The sequence below is a fragment of the Blennius ocellaris genome (assembly GCF_963422515.1).
Source record: "Blennius ocellaris genome assembly, chromosome: 20".
In the NCBI taxonomy this organism is placed as follows: domain Eukaryota; kingdom Metazoa; phylum Chordata; class Actinopteri; order Blenniiformes; family Blenniidae; genus Blennius; species Blennius ocellaris.
In genome coordinates, this window is record NC_137669.1 from 19,262,679 (window position 1) to 19,287,045 (window position 24,367).

Consider the following 24,367-nt stretch of genomic DNA (forward strand, 5'->3'; position numbering starts at 1 on the left):
TTTTTTTTTAAGTAAAGCAAATGTACGATTGTAGGAAAACAATCTACTTTGGTAATACCCTCAATAAAAAAGTGCTGGCAGAAGAATATTTGAATCCAGTGACTATGAACAGCTGCTATATAAAGTTCTAAATGTGCTTTTTGAAATGAACTCTAATCAGCCTGATCAACGGTTTGTAGTTTGAAAGTGCTCGATAGATAAATGCTACGCTTTCACTTCATATTCATATTGATTTTAAAATGATTTTTCTGTATGCGTTTCATGTTTCTGCAGTTGACTGAATGATCCTCAGCATGAGGTGAGATTTAAAACCTGCTCCCCTCTGGAGCCTCCTGTGAATCACTAAACTGGACGACGAGCTCCATCAGCTCCATCAACCCCGCAGATGGACTGTGATCACTCCAGGTTGTGAGGCCGTCAAACTTTGATTGCACCTTTAAATTAATCTGAAGTGGAATTAAAGTGTGTGCAGCTCCTCGGTCACACCGGTGAGAACGGCACTCCCCCTCGCTCGTCTCACTCCCTCAGTGATCCGCCGCATGCGGCCTATTTATGCTCGGAGTGCAAACAAATTTCAGGTGACTTGCTGTGTTGTTGCATCACGTAACTTCCAACATTCACAGGATACGGTGTTCATGAAAGAAGCCTCGACCGACAGCAAAAAAAATCCAACAAAAGAAGCCTTTCATTTGCAATGCATTCTGCAGCAGTGTGCACAAACATAAATAACTAAACAGCACAATCCTCTGAAGGGATACACTGCAAAAGACTCGATGCAACAATATTCAAGTGTTGCTGTAAAGCTGAGGAATAAGCACTGATATAAAGGAGAATCGGAATTGTCTAACGACGCATCTTTGTATAAGTTAAATGAGATTAATTCTGAGCAGCTCTGGATGTATAAAAGTGAAGATTGTTTGCCACTGGGGGCAATTTAACCACGGCTAAGAAAAGCGGCTTCTCTCTCATGGTTTGTGCTCTTCTTTCGCCTCCTGTTGAGCCGTTGCTCCATTTGAAACCTCAACTAGCAGACGATGAAGCCTTGATTCACTGAGAACACGGGCATCAAACTGAAGGCCCATGGGCCAAAACTGGCCTGCTAGAGTACCCAATATGGCCAACTCACCAAGAAACAGACATTTTAACACATTTTCTAAGAGTAGCAGGTGTGGCCGTTGAACTAAAATGTATTTGACATGCACTGAACTACATGATAAATTGACTTGTGCGATTATAAACTTCATGGTTTCACTTTTAGGCCCCGTTGACAAAATTTCATGTGACAACACCTAACCTGTAAAAAAAAAGTGGTGCATTTACACCGCAACAGCGAACAATGGTGTAGCTAGTATGACAGGCCACGGGAGGGCGCTGTGGCTTGTTTTTGTAATGAAATCACACAGACATGTGCAGACAACAATAAAACCTGAAGAAAATCGAGAACCGCTGATTTGATGAAAGAACAAGCAGCAAAAGCAAACGGAGGACAAAGGTCATGTGGAGTCAGAGGATCAAACACAACCGCAGTACTAAACTTTTCTTTGAGCGTTGATGCTCAGTTCTATTTATATTCACCAAAAAAAGTTGGATCTTCACTCTGGCCTGAATTAAGGGATTTGGATTTGTTTACCACCTCCTGGGCAACTCAGCAGGTTAGCACCGTTAGCGTTCGCTCATGTCCTGATAGAAACAGAAATGCTCCACACACAAAAAAAAAAAAAATCCGAAAATGTGTTTTTCTTTGCCCGAAGCGAGAGTAAATAAAAGTCTCTGTCAGTTCTCTCACTGTTGGATAAATATTGTCACAGATCTCTCAATGAGCTGTGAAGCCCCATGTTCATTCAGCCGACATGAGACCGCTGAGCTCCGCAAATAGGCGTCATGACTCAGTTCAGCAAAGGTTAATTCAGATAACATGAAGACGGAGGACTGCGATGTTTGGACACCTGACGTCGGAGTGAAGGACAGAGCAGTGAGGGTCAGTGAAGTCACACTGCATGAGATCCTTTAGGTCAAAGCACAAGACACTTACACTAATGACTTTCTACAATTAATCTATAGATCTATTCGTCAAAGCTACTTACTCACTCATTCATCCCATCATGGACATACAGTAAAGCCACAGTTCGCCAACCAACCCTGTCCTGAGCTTTGGCTTGCTCATCTCTCCCTTATATTGTCATCTCTGCCAAACAAGTTGCTTTGCAGGGGTTGGATCCTTCTGACTGGATGAGGGATTCGTAGGTGGCTTCTGGAGAGGGAACGGTGATAGAACAGGCTGATCCGGGGAGCTAATGAAGGAGTCCAGACTGGTAGTGCGGTATATCAAGGCTTTGCAAATGATGAGTTTTTGCTGGTGAGCAGTAGAGGAGACTGTTACAGTCGAGACAGGAAGCAATGAAAAGGAGGAGGAGGAGGAGAGAGAAGAGCAAACATGTGGAAGGAGGCTGTTCCACTTTGTGTCTGATGTGCTGGTAGAAGATGAGGAGGTTGAGACTGTCAATGTTCAGTTAAAAGAAAATGTATTTGAGCCAGGACTTTGTAATCTTGGTGAAGACGAGGAGCTGGATATCATCAAATAATCTGTATGATAATACAGATACTATGACGTGGTGGGGACTGAGAAGTGAATGTTGGGGGAGAGGAGCATGGAGGGATTGGCAGTTCATGATGGAGATGAACTGTAGCCTGTGGGATACACATTATTTGATCCAGTTAAGGTAGACATGAGGATTAGAGATGGAATGTTTGATAATGTCAAAAGCAGCACTGGAATCAAAGAGGATGAAGATGTTGAGGATGTGTTGGGGATTTTGAGAGGGGCCGTTTCACTACAATGGCTTGGTCGTGATCTGAACTGAAACATGTCATCAGCGTAGAGATGGTGTTTCAATCGGGAGGCCTCAGCATGTTCCACATTAATCTCCAACTTGCACTTCAAGCAGGTGGTATCTAAAAAGTACGACTGAGCAAACTGTCTTATGTCCCAGGCTCCATTGTGTTCACTCTTTGTGGGGTTTGTCCAGCGTCAGCAAGCCAATGCTGTACGGGATGAGCGGGGAAAAAAAAAAAAAAAAAGCTAAAACAGTGAATCGAGCTGAGGGAAACTTCAGAGCTGGGTAATAATTCCCCGTGGGTTTGTCACAAACAGCTTCTTTTATTGCCACACATAACCGTTTATCTACTGTTAATGCATTTATACACAGAGGACTTTTTTATTCCAGTAATTTCTTCGCTGTACAGTGTCGGAGTAATCAGCACACCGGGCCAGTGTGAAATTTACATGTTCTGTATTATCCTGCCACCACCGAAGGTTAAATAGGTTGATTGCCGACTATTATCATTGTCTGTAAGCGCCAGTGTGTGTCACTTTGTGTTTGGTGTTAGAAGACTGACTGCCTATACATACTTACGTAAAGTGTAGCTGCATGTGTATCTACTGTGAACGGTGAATGGACTGAAAGACTGAAATAAGAACCCAGAATAGGAAACATGTGGAGACTGGAGATGTGGTAAAGTCGTGGGAGGGTTTTTTTATTTGAACTTGGGCACCGTGCTGATTTGCTCTTCACCAAACCTGAACATCAGATATGAAGGAGCAGCACAGCAGACGCCTTTTCAGAACAGCAGTGTAACTTAAACTCTCATCTGTCGTCTTTCTATTTTGTCCTGCTTCCTGCAGTCAGTATCTTCCCCCAAACCCACCGAGGAGGAGAGAGTGACCTGTCTCCTCTTTCAGCTTTCATTCAGTAAAAACTCAACGCAGGAACCACGAGACGCCTCAGAAAAGGTGGAGACCAATGAAGCATCACTTCAGTTTGTTGTCTCTGTGCGCTGGACACATCTTATTGTCTCTAATCTCCTAAAGGCCAGACAAAAAGACAGACTTGATGCAACAAAAACAAAGGATCGAACAAAACACAAGAAACAAGCTGCAAATAGACGACACACTCCAAAAATAGATGCACCTTAAAGCGATGTCTCTGATTTTTTTTTTTTTTTTTTTTTTATAATCAGTGTGTCTCTGTTTGTCAGGTTTGATTCCATGTATTTCCCCTGACCTGAATGTTGCTCTGAAGCTTGTTATCGTCTGCAAAACCAGACCGATAACAACATGGATGAGTTATAAAACTCTTCAGTTCAATATTCTCCCACATTCAGGATTCATAATCCGTGTGTCACTGTCAAGATACTTTGTTGTATCATGAGTGGGACATCTGAGGACACAGCAGAGTACTTTTTAGTACTCTCGACTCAAAGCACAAATATACTCGACATATAGTTTGCATGTTGTTTCTGTGTATGTGTCAGTTGGCTCTGGGTACTCAGTTTTCCTTATGCAATCTGGATGGATGGATGGATGGATGGATGGATGGATGGATGGAGCGATTACCCAAAAGAGGAAGTCGAGTAACAACAAGTGGAAAGCTCTTGCATCTATTTTGTGTACTTTCAGAACCTTGGACTTTTTCAGTTGTTTGTTTGCTGGATTTTTTTTTTTTTGTAATGTTTCCTTGATAAAAACACAGCTCCACAATTAATGTGTAGAAGTTACAGAATTTAAAATGACTGATGATGAGGTTAAATGTCTGCCACTCATTTGATAATCATGGAGGTCGAAAAAGAAAAACTTGCACATTTTAATTTAAAATGCAGATGGTATTCACCTCCTTCCCGGTGAGTGGGACAGCTGAAAGCTCAGGAGACGGAGAGCTACTCAGTGTGAGAAAACCCCGAGGCCTTTCACCTTTTATTCACACACACTTAATAATGAATGCAGGACTAACACCACAAGACATTGACGGGCCAGAAGCAGGTAAAGTCACAAAATTCACATTAAGCTGTGAGTTTTGAGTGAGGGAAAAAAAAAAAAAAAGATGATACTGGTTGACTCATGGGCGCTGTAAACTGTTGCGAGTGTTCATGTGCCACCCACCACAACATGTTCACAATGCCTTCAAAAGGCATTGATTCTCAATAAAGTCACATTTAAATTTTGCTTGAGCACATTTCAGAAAGAAGAGCAGAGAATAAAAAAAAAAAAAAAAGCTTTGCTTCCTCCCACACCTTTTCAGACACGATTACTGTTTGTGTCTATGTGTGGTTTAAAAGGGGGTGTATACGCTGTAGCTGCGGGGGTACATTTACATATAAACCACGTACATAAAGTGGTGTGTAAATTGTTAACATGTACATGACCAGAATATATTATCATCCAGAGGTTGAATCGGTATTTTTTTCACATCCTTTTCTCCACTTTAATAAACAAAAGAAATACATTCGCCACCTCTGCAACAGGCTGAGGACGAAGAACAACCCACACTTTTAAAATGTACCCAGTCCTGTACAACTCAGTGAAGAAGCGCGCGGATCCAATATCCTGTCCGAGTCCTCAATGGGAAAACATTTTGTGACAAATAAAAAGAATGATGCGATATTTAATGTAACAGCATACCATGCAAGTAAAATGAATAATCATATTGTAAAATTAAAAAAAATAAAAATACGCTGCTGTGACTGTAAACATGCATCCATTCATAAAATGTACAGCAACTGTTCTGGGGTGGAAATGGAGACCTAAAACACAATGAACGTTTTCAGTTTTCACTCAAAAAATTGTGATTTAAATGGGGCCATAGTCCGTTTTCTGGACATTCTTCTTCCTTTTTTTTTTTCAAACAAGTCAGTTAATCTTGACAAATTAGTTGCCAGACACATTTTACACCCAACTGGAGGGAGAACAAAATGCATTAGTCATAATTAACAAAGGACACAGACGTCTGCTGTTGATCAATCGCACTGGTCACCATGATACATATTGATTTTGTGTTTCAGACAGAAGCTCTGTGGATTGAGAAAACTGCTCTTAAGTCTCAATATTCAATGGGGCTGAGCTGAAAACAACAAGGGTTAAATCAGCTGAAGATGATTCGACCGCTTTACTACTTAATGAAGACCATGTACAGTGTTTTCCACACTGTTTGTACTGATATGACGGGTGTGATAATTCTCTAAATTGAATTTACTTATTCCTGAAATCCTTCTAAACTAAATCCTGTATCATTTATATGGTTCTTTTCTGAAGACAAACTAAAAAAGATGTAATAGTACAAAGTATACCTGTGATAGGTTAGTGAAGAACTCGTACAGATTTGAGTAATTTCCCATTGTTACACTGATGTGTGTTTTCCCCTTTTTTCCCACTTGTTAAATGTTGATTTTACTTTTTTTTTGGTTATCTTCCTTGAAATGATGGGGCCCTGAGTCTGCTCTCGTCAGTAAACACACCGAGTCTTAAAAAGTCAAGAACAAATGGATCACAGCGGGGAAACACAAAAAGGTTTACTTGTTTTTCTCAGGTCGGAGGAAGTCTTGAGGAATTGAAATCACTCGCGGAGGGCAGACCTTGGATTTGGTGCTATTACTGTACAAATGCCATACACGGCCCCTGACGGCGAGGATATTGGGCTCTGGGTAAACACCGGCTAACAAGCCTGACAAACCGAGGCACGAGAGGCGGGGGGGGGAGAGGGGAGGGTGGATCTAATGAGATCTGGGAGAGGTAAGACGGGAGGGAGGGAGAATGCAGGAAGGTGAAAGTGAACAGTGATGAGTTAGCAGGTGCGATGGGCTGTGAAATTGCCGTTAGTCTATCTAGTTGCCGCGTTACGACAATTAGCGCCAATCGGGCCCAGCTGTGTACTGACCTCTTCCCAGCCCCTCCCATTGTCGTAGGAGATGACGTCCAGCAGAGGTTTGGACAGGTAGCCATCATTGTTGAAGGAATAGTCCCGCCCACCGATGGATATGTTTGTGAAGTACCTGAAACAAAAATTAGAGGTTAGAGCTTCTTATTACAGCGTAAAACACCCTCCTGTGTTTTCCAGCCTGTTAGTACTCCTCGGCTTCTCCGGGTTGTGTCTTTGAATAAAGACATGCTGCCACACTTGCTCCTTTATCGATGCATTTTTAAATGCGTATTGCTTTGACTAACGGCTTTAGCTTGATGAAATTGCAGAAACAAACGCCGTCAAAAGCCAACACGTTATCACAATAAAAGGACAATAAAAGGCAATGAGACGAGCGCTGAGTGATATCGACCGCCGTACGGCTCCGGTGTCTTCACAGTTGCAGGGGGGGGAAAAAAAGAGAGACATCAAATGCTGAAATAAAATGGACAGAAAAGAAAATAAGAAAACATTGCGTACTCTCTCTGCAAGACTCATCAGCCATAAATACAGGATGTGAAAACCTTCCAAACACTTCATCTTATCCATTGATTTCTTCACTACATGATATCAACTTCTACTTTCATTATAAATATCATGGTGATTATTGGTTATATGATTAATAAATCGATCACCATTTTTCGATATTGTTATGTTTCACATGAGGGCTGCCTGTTGTGGCAGTGATATTCATTTAGAACAAATTATTTAATTTTTGTGACTTTTGACATTGATATTGTTGTAGCATTACACACTGTTGGAAAGTTTCCTATAGCTCTATATGCTAACAAATTAAAAAAAAACCAAACAATACACTGAAAAAAAAATTGGGGGGTCAAACATAGGAGTTATTAATTGGAGGCATTGAGGATCATGATTGACACACAATATCGCACGCACACAATTAATTTAGCATGTTTGATCTAATGGATCTCAATCAACAGTTTAATTTTCCATAAAAAAAAAGAAAAGAAGCCATCAAGGAAATATCTGAAAGATTGTAATAAAAAAAGAAGAAAGGCAGAAGGGGAAGCTTGAAGGAAAAAAAACAGAATCAAATAACCAAAGCCATATGAGTGGAGCAGAAACTTTCACTGCAGGGAACAAACATCAGGGACTCTGAACTAAAGACAAAACACATTTGTGCTCATATGAGAGGAAATCACATTGTTGAAGTGTGGAGACCAGAAGGAGGCGAGAAAACAAAGGCCAGAGGAGGGGAGGCAGAGAGAATTCGCTAAAATCTTCTCCCCATCTTCAGGTGCAATCTTGTGACAGGAAAGCAGCGGGAGGCTCACAAAGGAGGAAAACTAAGAGGAGAGGAAGGCTGAAAGAGTAGGCACTGGCAGAACAAGCACTCCAGTGCACCTTTAATGTCGGGGAAGACAAAACCGAGGAGTGTTAGTCCGAAGCAGAGCGACAGCCGCCGAGGAAGAGAGCTTTACTTTTGATGTTTCCTAATGAAACATCTACCTTAAAAGCATCAAGAAAAAAAAAAAAAGAAAAGCACATCAAAAGCATCCTAATGAAACCATACTCTCAAACATAGCCGAGAGTCGGCTGAAAGAAAACCTCGACAACAACGCAAATGACACTTAATCAAATGCATTCAGGCCTGGAAACAGACCCGCAACTTCAAAAAGGAGAGCCGCACTGTTGTACAGTCAGAGGCAGACTTTGCAAACCTGACTGGAAATCTAAATCAGGATTTTCACGTTCGAATGATACAAGGAATCTTTATGGTCTCCATCCAACTTGTTTTTAAATTGTTTTTAAACTCCACCCAGCCGCTCCAGACTCAAACCAGTGAGATTCTGACTGTGAGGCAAGAAGCATGAACCACCACACAATGGCTCCACTGTGTGTTCTGGGAAGTTTCCAGATTTATTTGACTGAAAATCCGATTTATAATCTGGAATTATTAAATGGACAATGATTTCCTTGCTTGTGTACTTTCTTCTGCAGAATTTGCAAGTTCATGTTCATGTTCATTAAAACCAAACTACCCAAGTCAATAACTGCATAATTAAAAGAGATTTTATCGCATTTGCAAGAAGACTCAGAAAAGTGTGCCAGTGACTCTTAATTAAAAGTTCATTTGGTCGAAGACAGTTCATCAGCTCTCATTAAAGATCCACTTCATGACTTCTCTCTCGTTTCACAGAAATGACATTTGAGGAATATGGTAAATATTTGTGATGCCACTAGAAACTCAACCTTTGATGCTTTTTTTTTTCACTCCTCAAAGTAAAAGACTCATAATGAGCCAATTCTCAAAAGATGATTGAATAATTAAGTGTGGTTCAAACATCTTCAACCAGTTCAATTTGAAAAGTAAAAATACTTTAAAACATCAATATGGACGACAGAAATCAGGATATTATATGTGTATCACTGCTAATGTGCTTGACTTTTAAATGAAGTGAGCGAGAGCTTAATCCATCCCATTGTAAATTAAATAAGGCTCTCCATGTTAAATACATATTTTTTTTTAAACCGGCGGAATATATTTCCATTTTGGTTTTAAGAGGGAGCTATTCTTCACAAGGATTTACAGTCCAGGAGGGAAATGAGATTTTGCTCCTATAGGTGCGTCTGTAAGAAGAACAGCGGGCCGAGTGCTGCACGGTTGCTCCCTGCGAGACAAAAACGCTTCTTTAAAATTAAGACAAATGATCAACTATCTCATGAAAAATCTTATTATTAAACTGCTACTAAACCAATGACCCATGGCTGTAATGAACAAGCCAATATTCTTTTTTTTTTTTCCTATCAGAGTACTAATTTACATCATGATGCATGGTGCACTAGTGAACAGGATGGCGAGAGAGCAGCTTGGCAACCATTTTCTTGTTTGATAACAAAGGAAAGAGTCATTATTACCGTTTTCCCAATTTTATTTTACTCAATCATGAACAAATGTATGCAGTAATAAGTAATTAATGATTCGAATAACTACTTTATAACACTAAATGATCAACTAAACGATCAACCATAAAACTATTTCCATCAGAGAAACGCACTGGTGAAGAAAGCACATGTGCTCTATTTAAGTAAAAACGACTCCAGGCAACCACATTATGGAAATTCAACAGTCACTTTCTGGGATTTTATAAAAATACTTATATGCAATTGCAAAAGCAAGTTGCTCTTAGATGCTGCACAATTTGGAGATAATTTCCTAAAATGTGATCGTCACCACAGATGGGTCGAGTCACTGCGACTTTTTAAGAGGAATTAAAAAAGATCGTGCATTACTTGGATAGAACGTTTCATACTCTCTGCTATTTTCTTTGCAGAAGCTGTGTTCGTCCTTTAGGAACTCCCACTGAAATATGTGAAATACCCCGGAGAGTTGTTTAAGCATATTATAAGACTTTTTGTTTCTACTTTTGATACTTAAAACATAATTTTTAAATCCATTTGTTAATATAAAAGTTTGTCGAAAAGAGTAAAAATTATTTAAGTCAAATTTTTCCCTTTTACCTTTAAAAAGTCAATGTATTGCTCAGTAGGAAAGGCTGCCTACACAATACTGAGTCATACTATAGCACACTATATTGTGCTTTGTACAAAAGAGCTGAAATATGACATACTGAATGCTGACACAAACAAATATTGCCTCATAAAGACGCCTGAAGTGCACTGCTTCTCACTGAACATGCTGACGGTGGTAAAGGTGTGAAAAAAAAACAAAAAAACTCTGCTTCAATTTATTCTGTGAATCACAATCCGCCGGGCAGCGCACTCATCCCACTGCTCGTATGAGACAGATTTGGTAAAAATGCATGAAGTCGGATTTCAAGAGCAACAGGAACTCGTCATTACAAACAAACAATATGAGGAAGCTGAAATTTGGAGGCGGACGACTCGGCGAAGTGGCTGCGGAACGCATGCAAATGGCGGCGTCGCGGGAAAGTTCAAGGGACGTGTTCAGCTGCTTCCCCCGATTCACTCCGGAGGTTGTGCATTTCTACCTTCTAATCACAACATCCATCAAGTGATTGGTGGCTCGGCGGCGTAATGATAAACACCTCCACTGCCATTACGTCGCAGTAATATTGGGAGTATTGCTGCGCGTGTAATCATGTCTATCTGCAGCGGCTGAAATGAAAAAAGAAAAAAAGAAAAAATCCAGTTCCAAAACACATCAGCCACAGACGTAACCTCACACACACTTTGCAATCTCTGTGGGCACTTTGACAAAAAGCTACCTGCGTGGATTCATGTCCACCCAGGTTTTGACTGCAGAGGAGCTGCCGGCGGGCGTTTTGCACGGGGAGACTTCTGACCCGCCGGGCGCCTGCAAGCAGCTGATGTTGGCTGACATCTGGAAGGCCCATGAGGATTCCAATATTTCCGTCTCACCTGGTTTCACCCCAGAGAAAAAGCCTGCCTCCGGGCTCGGAGTGGAACGAGTCAGCAGCATCTCCATCTTCTCCGCCGAGTGCTGCCCGCCGGCCGGCCGGCGAGTGTGCCAAGGCTACAATTCTCCCTCAGTCCTTCATTCTTCACTTCTGTTGAATGCCACGTGGCTCCTTGCTACCAACACACATTTTCTTCTCTCTTTTTTTTTTTTTTTCTTTCTCCCCCGCAGAAGGTACAGTACAGAGAGGGAGGGAATCGGGGGTGACAGTCAGAGAGGTCCCAGAAAGAATGAAGGATTTGGGGAAAGAAAAATCCGATGATCACAGCAAAAAAAAAACCTTCACCAACATTGGAAGCACAGAAACTGCTGATCCAAACAGATGTAAAGCAAAAATCCAACAAACAAAGAAGTTTAACATTGTATTTTAAAAATGTTACCTGAAGATGTTTCCCCCACAAACCTTTTATCATCCTATTTGTTATTTTCTTTTTCAGACCAGAAACCACACAAAACCTGGAAGTAAATCGAGTAGCTTCAATTCTTCTGGTATTTGTTTTTTTTATAAAAATACATGAAATAGTGAAACAACATTAGGACTAAAATTTATAAGTGCTTCAATAGGATTTATGAGGGCTGAGGTGAGTCTCAAAGGCAATGTTGAGTTTGACTTATATTATTGTGACTTTTTTCACAAAGTTCCCAGTTTCGTTCGCTCACATTATTAGATTATGTTTATTGTAGTCAATTATTGGTTATGGGAGATATTTGCGATTATTTTGAGTCCCACTCTGAGTATATTTATATATACACGTGGTATCAATATAACCTCTTTATCATTACACAGTGTCTCTTGGTTGTGGTTTGCTTGGCTGCTCTTTACATGTACGGAACAACTACGAATCAATCAAGTAAAGTCATTTTCAAAAAGCCTTAATTGATTGACTGTTATTCCCTGTTGTAAGTCAGCGGTATTAAGATACAAAATGAAAGTTGCTGCAGGGATGCAGTCAATGGCTAATGGGACAAATAACATTGTAATTACTTCCTGTAATTAATTTCTCTGAAATAGAATGTAGATTTGAACTGGTGACCCATCAGGTAGAATCACATGAGGGTAGAGGAGAGGAGAAGAAGAGGGCGAACCGGAGTGTCTCAGTGGGACATAACGCAGCGCCCCATCGACACAATATTTACACCACAGCGGAACCATGCTGGAGACTGATTTAATCAATGAATTTATTACATGATAGCTGTGCATCAAGCAACGGGGAAAGACTCTACCTGTGGAATAAGTGCCCGCTTTATGAGTTTATCAGTTATATTACAGACATTGTGGACGAGAGCGCGAGAGGGAATAAAGGGACACCGTTGCCTTGAGAAGCCCTGAAGAGGAAGAAGACACAAAAGAAGAGGACTTGATAAATACATTTAGGTGACACACAAAAGAAGAATACCTGAAAAGGACAAAGAAAAAGAAGAATCTTGAAAATGCTTAAAGAAAAAAACTACAATACAAAAGACACAAAACAAGAAGACTTGCAATAAGAAAAGAAGACCTTAAGAAGAGCGTTTGAAAAAGACACAAAGTAATAAAACAAAGAAAACTTTGAGAAGACTTGAAGAGACATGAAGAAGACCTTAAGAAGATTACATAAAGACACGAGGAAGAAGACTCGAAGAGGACAAAAGTACTTGGAAAATACACAAAGAACATTTGAAGGAAAACACGGACGCAAGAGATGACCACTTGAAGAAGAAACCGAGAAGACATATAACGAGACACAAAAAAGATATACAAAACAAGTTGAAGAGAAAGACTTGGAAAGACCAAAAACATTAACACAATAGAAAATGTCAATAAAACACTCAATAGACACTTGAAAGAGGAATTAAATAAACCAAAAAGAGAAAGACAGATTTGAAGAAGACGACCTGAAAAACACAAATGAGGGGAAAAAAAACACAAAATAAGAAGCACTGAAGAAAGCAAAAAGAAGAAGGAACAAAGGAGAGGAAGGAAAGCCACAGAGAGATTAAGGACGGGAGGTGAGGGAAGGTTAAATGCACAATTCGGGGGTTGCTTTGGAGAGTGAAACTTTCTTCCATCTTTTCATCAGCGGGGACAGAAGTTCACCCTGACCTTTGCGTGCTCACACAGGCCTGCAGGAACAAACCGGTGGGCAGCTGAGCGCCGACTTCCTCAAGGTGACGATTCAGTCCAGCGACACGTCCAGCTGGTAATGGCACACCTGGCCAAGCGCCGAGAAGTTCATGCCCAGAAAAGTGTTTAAAATACCCGAGGAAGCAAGAGAGAAGAAGAAGAAAAAAAAAAAAAAACGCCAAACCAGAACAAACTGCAGCTTCACTGACAATATTCCAACTTAATGGGCGATTAAATCAAACGGGAAAACGCAACATTATCCGAGTTTTGACTAATTGCTGACAGGAGTGTGTGTTAATGGACACACTCCTGCGATCATGAACACAGGCGCTGGTATGCGTGTGTTTTACAGCAACACCACAACAAGCACATTACTCCGGGTGTTTTCACACCAGCCCCCTATTAAAACAACCTGGTTGGGTTTTGGGACCGAGTGCGGAGCGTTGGGTCGGTGAAGCATTGGTATTACTGTGCGGAAATAACCAAACACAACTGGAACGCCAGTAGGTGGTAACACTGAACGCTAGATTTGTCTTTGAATCCCCGAAAAATACAACAAAATACTTTTGGAACAGCTGGTGATGCTTCTTTTCACTCTTCATTTCAACATTGCTAAATCACTGTGAAAACCCCCCCCCAAAACAAAACAAAACCCAAAGTCTTATTCTGTTATTTGCAATAACTCGTCTGCCCACTCAGGTGTGGTATTTAGGAAAGCGAGGAGAGAAATCATTGACTGGAAAAGACAGGTGTGTGTGTTAATGGACACACTCCTGCGATCATGAACACAGACGCTGGTATGCGAGTGTGAATTTTCCATTCCAGACTCGGTCTCTTTGGCGGAAAGTGGTTTTGTAACCACTACTACATCTTCAAATGTGTAAGAAGAGGGAGAGATGGAGGGAGAGAGATGGAGGGAGGGAGAGAGAGAGCGAGAGAGAGCGAGAGAGATGAGTGAGTGAATGATCAAGCGTTGCTTCATGCTTCATATAATGAAAGTCTGGGATTTGTCAGCATTTACTCTCCAACTTGCTTCATCTTTCTCTCCTCGTATGTGTAGCTCACCATTTTATTTATTTATTTGCGAGAGGTTTGATGTTCCATATTATTGGATATATTTTTGGAATGGAAAGAAAAAATAGAATAAATAAATCATGGCGTGAAGGCAGCTTTGAGCAACCTTTAACACGCACACACACACACACACACAAAAAGAGCACAGCTCATGTCTTTCTACACTGCGAATCAAAGACGCATCATTCCAGAGAAATAAAAGCTTGTAGACTAAAAAAATCTTCTTGTTTCAGATATTATTTTTTCATATTTCAAACTTATTCAATGTTATTAAAAAGAGAAAGACCTTTGTGATCTTTACCGCAATTTCAAACAGGGAACGACTGCAATATGCCCTGAAATAACGAAATGGGGACACGTGTCAGTTGAAACTTTCTTCTCAGTCATGGAAATATTCTTACATCACTTTGAATATTAATTGCTTTTTTTGCAATTGAACTGTGGCGCGGTTGTGGGATGAATTACACGTTGGATATCAACACAAAGCACAATCAGATTGTTTATCTGTGAAATGTTTGCAGTAAAGTGAGATGAGATTTAGGAAGCGCTGGACTGTAACGTTGTGCTGGATCATGATGTGATGGCGGGAACTGGGTATGTAGCTGAACCTTTGATAGAGCATTCGTCATGTTTTAATAACTTTTATATGCCAGTAAATCCAAAATGATGGTATTTTCCAGTGACAGTGTTACCTACTAACTTCAAGAACCACCACTGTTCAGAAAAACGAGTTTACACTTAATTATTCCCCTAATCACAACGAGAAGAAAAAGTTACAATTTTGAAATGCTGCTAATGCAATTGTACACCACAGCCTTAGTATATAGTTCTTCTGCACATGCTCAGTAAATGAGTCCATTAATCCGAGTCCAGATTCTCCTGGGACTAGATGGTTTTATAATGGCGAGTCGCCTGTAATAATCCAACTTCATTATCTTTATCATTTGTTTATTGCGTATTAATCAGCATGGACGTGTGTTTCATCACAAAAACAACCAACAGCACTCACTCGTGGCCGAACTTGAAAATAGAATTTTCAGCTTTCCTTATGTGGAAACGTATATTTTTGCCAAAACATTGCTGTGTAAACACCAAAATCTTCTAATATGAAAACGCAAAAACGATGTATTTTCACTGGATTGGAAAATCTTCAAAAGGGTCTTTAAAAAAAACAACACAATTTTTTTCTTAATCAAATCAAAGCTGCAACATTACATTTCCAAACCTCTTTCTTTTTCTACCAAACTAACTAAAGCGCAGAGAGCGCAGTGGGATTAGTTGATTTTCTTCAATGAAATGAGACTCCGGCATTGTGAGGCGACGCCCATAAACAGCCTCGATAACGACGACCCTCCACATCTCATTCAGTTCTTAATGAATTACCTTCGACTGAATGCTCTGTGATTGTCTTGGAACCACGTAAAGATCAGCAGGACGATGCAATCAATGGTTTAGTGACCCAGCTTCTTACTGCCGCTACTATAGACTTTACTCCAATATCCACTCTCCCTCTCTCTCCATGTGTTCTGATGAAACTCAAGGAGAATAAAGAAAACAAACAAGTCGTGGGTTTCTCCGACACTTTTGCCACAAAATGTTGGACATTTTAAACAATATAACAAAAGACTTAGTGCCTCCATTTATCTCATATCTAAATTATAATGCTTGAAGGAAAGATGAATGAAACGATCTTCCTGTGAGATATTTCATCGGCTGAGGTTCTGTTTGATTTTGTTTGGTTCATTTCCAGAGCAAGGCTTTACTGGGATCAGTCCATCTGTGCTTTGTCAACAATGTACAGTCACAACATATCTTATAGTCAAGTTTGTTATTCAGCCTGCCGGCGATCACATGCAACATTATATAAGAGGTAAATGGACTCATACGAAGCATTTCACCGCCATTCACACACTTACACATTTATGCTGACAGCTGCCACTCAACGTGCTTTTGCATTTGTGGGATGAGACGGACTATTATATATGTCATTTAAACCCAAATGACAAACAAAGTTGATATTATATTCCTAATAGCTCGAAAAGATGTGGCGGGAGGGATTTATGTCACGTCTGACATTATATGACTGTAAAAGATTGTACATCAACATATTATACCCATGAAGTTGTTCCCGATTCAGCCGATTGAACTTCCATCTTTCTTTTCTATTCTGTCACCGACCCGGACGTTCTCCTCGTGTAAGGTGCATAAAAAGCATAGTGAATACTCCTGCGTTCTCAACAAGTGTCCTTCTCTTTTTCTTCCTCTCTCACACTTATAGTCTCCTATTGAATGAGACGACTCACAGTCCATCGCTCTCCGTGACGGGGTGGCTGAAGGCCTCGGCCGCGTCCTCGGGTGGCTGACTCACGTCGCACGCCGTGGAGAAAAATGCCTATATTTAATGCTTCTGTCCTTACCCACACAAACAGACGTATCACAGCCGATGAGAGACCGACAGGCCTTTGGCTGAATCACGCTGCACAAATGAAAGGCTCTTGGCCGTGAACACCGGTGGGGGGGTGGGGGGGGGGTGGGCTTGACAGAGATGTAAAGACAATCATGACTCCTGGGTGACTCATAGATTTTGTGGTGAAGGAGAGCGGAGAAGCAGCGGATCTGTTTTGTGTGATTTAACTGGGCTGCGTGTGGCTCTTTAATATTCATAAATCGTCAGAAGGTTGGGTGTGAGACATTTTAAGATGTCGTCAGGAGGACTGTGGAGTCTGGAGTAGCCCGAACCGCTGCATCTTAAACAGCCGACCACCGGGGAAGATTTGAAGGGAGCTGCTGAGAGGCAACCCGGGAAACACGCAGAAACAAATCTGTGATCAGTGGCTCGCTGGATGTAGTCGGTCTGATGAAAAGGGAAGAGCCAGACAGGTTAAGTCCTTCTCTGTATCAGCAGGTGAGTCACCGGCAAAAGAATAATAAATGATACACACTGTAACACACTTATCTGATATTTTACCGCTCAAAATCTCTGGAATTCTGTATTTTGGTTTGTGATATTCGTATTTTTTACATTGCCAAGAGACGTCTGAGAACTATTAGTCAATTTCAATGGACACATTTTAATTAAGTTTAATCTGTGAAATAACACATTAGTGGTCTGATGACAAGGCGAATAATGTGCTCTCAGAGATTGATATAAAACTATATAAATATGTTCTATCAAACTGATAGAGCAGACTCATATCAGACCTGATTTATTAAAGGGTTGCTCGTATAAAAACGGGTATAAACAGGATATTGTGCACACACTTGTTGAAGTTGATCACTAATTCATTGCACAGACGTTGCATCTCACAGACACACTTCATTCAGCGCATTCACAGACATTAATATTTGTTGTGTCTGTAATTTCTGTGAATTACCTGAAATCATTTATGATCCACAGTAGCTGAAAACCATTCCATTGTTTATCAATACATAATATTTTAAATGCATTTATAGCATTTCCTCATCTGCCTTCCCGTGACTTTTAGCTTCAGAGTTTATTAAAAGTTATTTTTTCATTGTGCCACTTTTGGAATCTATTTCTTTCCCATATTGCATTTTTCTTTTTCTTCAAATTTCAGATTTAATCACAGTGTAAAGTTTACAAGGTAATTAACACATTCAGTAAGTTGATCAAATCCATTTACAATATTTATGGCCATGTATATTTACCATATACATGTTAAAAGAGCAAATTAAGTTGGTTGAATTAATCTCCTGAGATTTCAGATATGTTCACCTCAGTTAAAGCCTTTCTCAATGTTCATTGGTTGGTCAAGACACATGCAAATGTCATTTGATGGCAGTAATCAGCAATCTGTTGGTGTGACCATATAAGCGAGCAAACCTCTACTTGTCCCAGACAAATGATAACGATAAATGAATTAACTATATTGTGTATTTTCACAGCTTCAACAGTCTTTACACTGTTCATCACACTCACCCACGCGTCAGTGGCGACAGGTAGCGTTCAAGGTTCCTCCGCCTCCACTGGGAGCAATTTGGGGTTGAATGTGACGCTCAATGACACTTCAGCACATGAATAGTCGGATGAAGGATGCATTTCTTACAATTAAAGTGTAAATAGCACAAATTGGGTACTCCAAAAATAATTGAAGCAATCAAAAGTACCCGCACTAGCATGAGAAAACTTCTATCCAACTTTGCTATTCATTGATTTCAAAAGCTAAATGATTGGCTTCATTGTGTTTTTTTTTTTTATTATTATTTATTATTTCATTGTTACCAGTGGTATCATTTAAAATTTAAAATTAACAGCTTACAGCAAAAATAAATTCAAGTTTATCACTCTTTAGTTGATAAATAGAATAGATGGAAAAAGTTTGTCGGGCCAGATATCACTTTTGTTTTTAAACTCTGTTTTTGCACGAAAAGTTGGGAAAATGACTTATTTTATCACAATGCCAAAAGTGACAGCACCATCGTCCGGCTCCTCAGTGAACCACAGGAAAATAGAAACCACCTCCTCTTTAACGTGCCATTATGTGCACAGTTTTGACATTAATAAAAAAGAAAAACTCCCACAGACACCTGCACTGGCGTGTGGAGGAGGCCCTCTCCAAAATGTGAAATGTGATTTCTCCACAGATAGAAGTTTGCAGAAGCAAACTTCACTAAATGGTAGTCCCTGCTCCAAAGAAGGCTGTTCTTCTTCACCTTCACATTGTCGAGCCGCAGAGAGGATGGTGAATATGCAGCTTCTCGGCTTCTCTGTACTCATAACTAAAGAAATGCTGAGAAAAAAACCCAACAATGAACCTTTTTACTTTCTAGCAACCAGTCACACACCAAAAAATGCTTTTGTGTTTGGCTTGGAGGAAAAAAACCCCACGACACAAAGTTAACAAGTGAGAAGAAGCAGATCCAACCTCAGGCCTCTTCGCTTTGAGGCACCATGTTAGCGACTGAGGAGTCTTGTTGATAATTTGAGTGTGAGAAGTATTACTCTGGCACAACTATTGATGAATCGATGACAGAGCTGCAAAATAAACTAAGGCCCTGCTTCCATGACATTTCCAAGTGAAAACACAGGACTTTTGTCGCATTTTGGTCCGTTTACGTGACGACGGTGCTCAGAATCACTGAAAATGCAACTTTTTGAAAATGACTTCCAAGGTGGAACTCTGACCGTCTCCATGTGGACGTTGTAAACAGTTCTTCTGCACACGCTCAGTAGATGTCTGCCACTAAATTTTTCTCTGTGTAAATGTGTGTGTGTGTGGTTTCATTTCAAAAACAAAACAACAGCACCCACTCATCGAAACATGAAAACATAATTTTCAGTGATTCTTGCCGTTTTCACGTAAACAGACGTTTTCAAAACTTTGCCGTGTAAATGCGAAACCTTTCTGAAAGGAAAATGCAAAAAACAATGCGATTTCACTTGAAACGTCATTTAAAATGGGGCCGAGCATGAGTTAAATCTAATGTCCTAAATGTGAGCACAATTTTGTAACTTTGAGCAGTCACATGATGACAAACCGAACATCTCTGTCGTGTGCGATACAAGACACAAACTCACGTCAAACAAGCTCAAAAGCATGTTTTTGGACTGTGGGAGGAAGCCGGAATGCACAAAGAACCACTAACCCCCCCCCCGATCCCAATTCATTTGACTTTACTTTTTGTTTAGACTGCAGAAAAAGTCAAATCATTATATTTCAAACTTGTTCAGGCTCGGGCCCGAATACCTGATTGAAAGTTTTCTATATCTCTCACTCATATCAATGCTGAGCATCGTCCATTCATAAAGACCGAGCCCGTGGACAGTATCGGGGTCACGTTAGTTCGGTGGGAATATAGAAGAAGGGAGTTGATTGATGATGAAAACCCAAGGCATCCAAGGCTCGGCAGTCCCGCGGGAGCCGACGCAGCACATCTGACGCACGACGCTCGTATTTGTGTAAATAACACATTTCTCCTGCACAAATGATGAATTGATGCTTTTCGCGATCCCGCGAGAGCCGGGCGCTGATGGCGCGTGACAACGGAACAAAATCAATACGATCTGAAGCGCGTGGCTCGGCCCTTGAGCCGTGGCCGCCTCGCAGAAGGGGAGAAGAACAGCGGGGTGGAAACGGCAAAGAGAAATGATGATAAAATATTGAAAACGGGGATGCCGTTTGATAGCGATATGCTCTTGGTCTCTGGTCCGGAACGGAATAATTACTTTATGCTTCGGACTCACGGGGAGATGGACGGTTAAAAACAAATCCTGCTGACAAATAAGAAATTATTCATGCAATCGGAGCTTTGATTTCGCTGCCCAGCAAAAGCAAAAAAAGTATTTGGCTTTCTTCAAGACGGGAGGAAAAAAGGCAGCGTATCGATGAAAACAATCCTGTCCGTCTTTTGTCCACATCGAGAGCTGTTCCATCGCTCACTGTTTCCTATTCTTTCTCTGTACATCCCTCATTTTCTGTAATTTCCCTCCTCGCTGTCATTCTCTTTGAATCTCTTGATTCTCTATTTCCTTTTGCTCCTTCCAAGTCCATCAATCTCCCTCTTCCTCCCCATCCTTCATTCTGTCTCGGTCTCGTCCCACAGGGGTTTTCATGGCGATGTGCACGGCTTGGCATTACATGCGTTTGGTTTTTCTGTTTTTTTTTTTTTTGTCTTACATGGCCGGGACCAAACTGGAACAAGGCATTGGAGGCAAACACAATTCTGTCGTCTCCAAGCAGAGCCTTGTACTCCAAAAAAACCGAAAAGAAAACATGGAGGACATCGAGACGAGAGGCTTGTGCGTTAACTAAAAAATTCATGACGATGAAAAATGTCCGCAAGTCGCGATCATGACGTAAAACCCTGGAGTGACAGTCAGAAATTACAGGCATCGAGATCCATTAGGGAGAGCCTTACAGTCACATAATGCGCATTACGAATGTTCCGCTCGCATTCTGCATTGACTGCTGAAGCTCATCGCCACCTGTGACCACCAGTTGATGAATAAAAGCCTTCACATTGCCAGCAAAGCTTTTTGGCGGCACGTCTTTGCAGCAGCCTATAATCACTCTTATTAAGCAGCTCTCCATAAACTCGGTGCTCCCGGTGCTCAGTACGGTCTCTCTGTCGTAACGCCACTTCTCAGAACATATGTTACACTGCCAGAAAGCCTGACCCTTGAAGTTCCACATGATCGGTAGAGAACATGATTCCAGATAGTACTGTCGTAGTACTACTTGGGAAGCTCTGGTCTCGGTCCACTGCACCGGAACCAACTAGTATCTCACTGTTCAGTGGATGGTGTTGACGATGATGTATTTGGGTGTAAGATGCAATTGTAGGACTAACAAACAAAGCTGAACAGGAGGGTTGTGAGTCCAGAAACATTTTTGCTTTATAACTTTGTCGATGCCAAACAGCTTTTCTCCGCTGTTGACTGTTGGCGTTTGGTGGATTTACGGATTACAGTCTGACGAGACTAGATTAATACAGTTTAGTCAACAAATTCAGCAAATTTCATTTTGATGGTGAGAAAATTTGCATTTGGATTCTATTTTCTTTGTTGTAAAAGTGCTATTTGGCAATGTATTTTACATCACTGTATTCTACTTCAATAGTTCATGCTTGGACTATTATACTAAGAATTGAACTCATTCATCAAGAGGTCTTTAATGAAATTTCTCCAAATTAAATCAGTTCATCCATTTATTGTTTTGTGTTTTGGTGGGGAGAGGGATTCCCTCTTGATTATTTTGAAACATGTCAGAAGCAAAATTGTGCACTGTTTCCAACCCATTGGGAGGAAATACACAAAAAGCAATTCTCCTTTTTTTCCTGATGGATAATAGAACATTGAGATGTCTTTTATCGTGGGATTTTCCACCAATGACCAATATATTAAATAACCTGCAAAACAAAACTAAGAAATGCAAATCCTCCAGAGAAAAAAAAGCCAGAGAAGAAAATCAAAAACTGCCAACTACGATACCCCAAAGGTCTCATCCCACATATTGAATCTTCCTCTAAGCTTGCATTGACATTATCCTTCGGCTGCTTTTTATTATTTGAGAGTTGCCATTATCCGCTGAGGTTCACAAACTGAAAACAATTCGGTCGATGTCCACTAGAATGTCTGCATACTCCCATTGTTAAAGTTTATAGCATATTGTTCATATTGTGTGTGTGTGTGGTTTCATTGTAAAAATCACCAACAGCACCCACTAGTGGCCCAACATGAAAACATTGTTTTCAGCGTTTCTGCCGTTTCCATGTAAATGGTCGTTGTTTTCAAAGCGTTGCCGTGTAAACATTTAACTTTTCTGAAACCAAAACGCGAAAACAATGTTTTTTCACTTGAAGCGTTGTGAAGTAAAAGTAAAAAGAGCCTTAATCAGCTGCTACCCTGATTTGGATAAAGAGGAATGGACAATGAAGAATAGATGGTCGTATATAGAAAGGCATAAAACATTTCATCAATATTCATGTTATGTAGCAGTTTGATGGGCACTGTTTTTCTATCATATAAATGTAAAGCTTTCAAAATAAAAAAAAAGGGAACATCTGAATACTTTACTGCTGAATTTGTTTTCCTGCGTTTAGTAGTTGTTCTGGGTGCACAGTTAAGCACCTTTAATGACTCCCATGTTTTCCTTCTTTCTTTTTTCACTGCTTTCTCCGAACATATTGCAACCAGTTTCTCCATTGTAAAACGAGAGACCAACATAGAACACAAGGCAAACAAATAATAACCTGCATAAAATGTTAATTTGAGCGTGAGGTAGGAGGTCAAAATATCTAATTAAACACCAACAAGGTGGAATGAAACCAGATTTTATAGAACAGGTTGTAAAGGCACGATAAGATGCCAGTAAATTAGATTTAGTTTGTTTAATTATGTAATAAAGTATTGAAATGGGACACTTTATTACATAAGACATTGAATAATAGTGTTGCACAGCAGGAGAGCACAAGACAGGAAGGGATAAGAGAGATGAGAGAAAGCGGAGTGGGAAAGGAGTAAAAAGGGGAGAGGGGGGGGTAACAAGGGGAGGAGGACATAACAGGCGGAAGGGGAAGGACAGGAGAAGCTGAGGGCAACGACGAGGAGGAGGAGACGGCCGAGGAGAGACGAGGGAGAAGATGAATCAGACGGAGGAAACAAGAGTGATCGAAAGAGGCAGGAAGACGCAGAGAGACAATTAAAGAGGTGGGAGGAGGAAGAGAGGGCAACGAGTGGAGGAAGGGAGGGACATCAGACATCATCGTGAGAAACTTAATGTTCCTTTCACAGCTTCCATTTGCATGTTTATAAGCAAGACTGGCAGCTCTTGTATCAGATGCATGCACACGCACAAAGAGCCGCGCGCACATTCATATTAGCACTTCTCCTCCATCATCCCGCTGACGTGACTGCCTTCATTAGCGCTGAGAGGACAGGTCGCGGCAAGGATAACCTGTGCGTGCGTGTGTGTGTGTGTGTGTCAGAGATTCAGAGAGCTGACAGCTTTCACACTGATGGCAGCGGAAGTCACAAAGCCAGAGGAGATCTGCGCGCTCTCACCGGCGACTTAGCATGCAGTGAATGTTGCGAGTCAACTACCACGTCGGGAGCACCGGATCGGCGAGCAGGTGAATGGGAGCGGGCTCGGCGATCCCTCCCTGATTAAATAATGCCTGGGGTAATGTGATTGTTCGGGTACTCCTTGTGGAGTCCCTGTGTTCTCCTTCCTCTGCGGGCAGGTCAGATCAGCTGCACACAGCGGGGGGGGGGAGGTGTGGAAGTGTGATGGAACATTAAAATAGAATTAATGTGCATTGAAAAAGACACCATGTGGGAAGAAAAATAATGTGGGAAAGTGATGTGGAGGCTCACAGCCGGCTACTGCCTGATCACCACCTTGAATGAGGCTCAATTTCCAGAAAACCCTTTAAAACCAATCAGCCGTAGCGCTGCAGTGACCATTTAGGTAATTAAGTCTGAATTACGTCCATGCAGACAACCTATTTTCAGCTGTAACTACTTCAAAGAACATATTTACACCCGTTTTAATACGATTCTCCCAGACGAGAAAA

General features: G+C 40.9%; 1 protein-coding gene across 1 annotated transcript in view; it reads right to left on the reverse strand.

Annotated features, from left to right (window-relative positions):
• LOC308144668 (glutamate receptor ionotropic, NMDA 2D-like) overlaps positions 1–24,367 on the reverse strand; it is a gene marked incomplete at both ends in the record, with an annotated part of 123,844 nt that overhangs the window by 60,832 nt on the left and 38,645 nt on the right. The window contains one exon of the mRNA XM_080515848.1: positions 6,708–6,822. Coding sequence (XP_080371974.1) covers positions 6,708–6,822 — 115 coding nt within the window. The remainder of the gene's footprint in view (positions 1–6,707; positions 6,823–24,367) is intronic.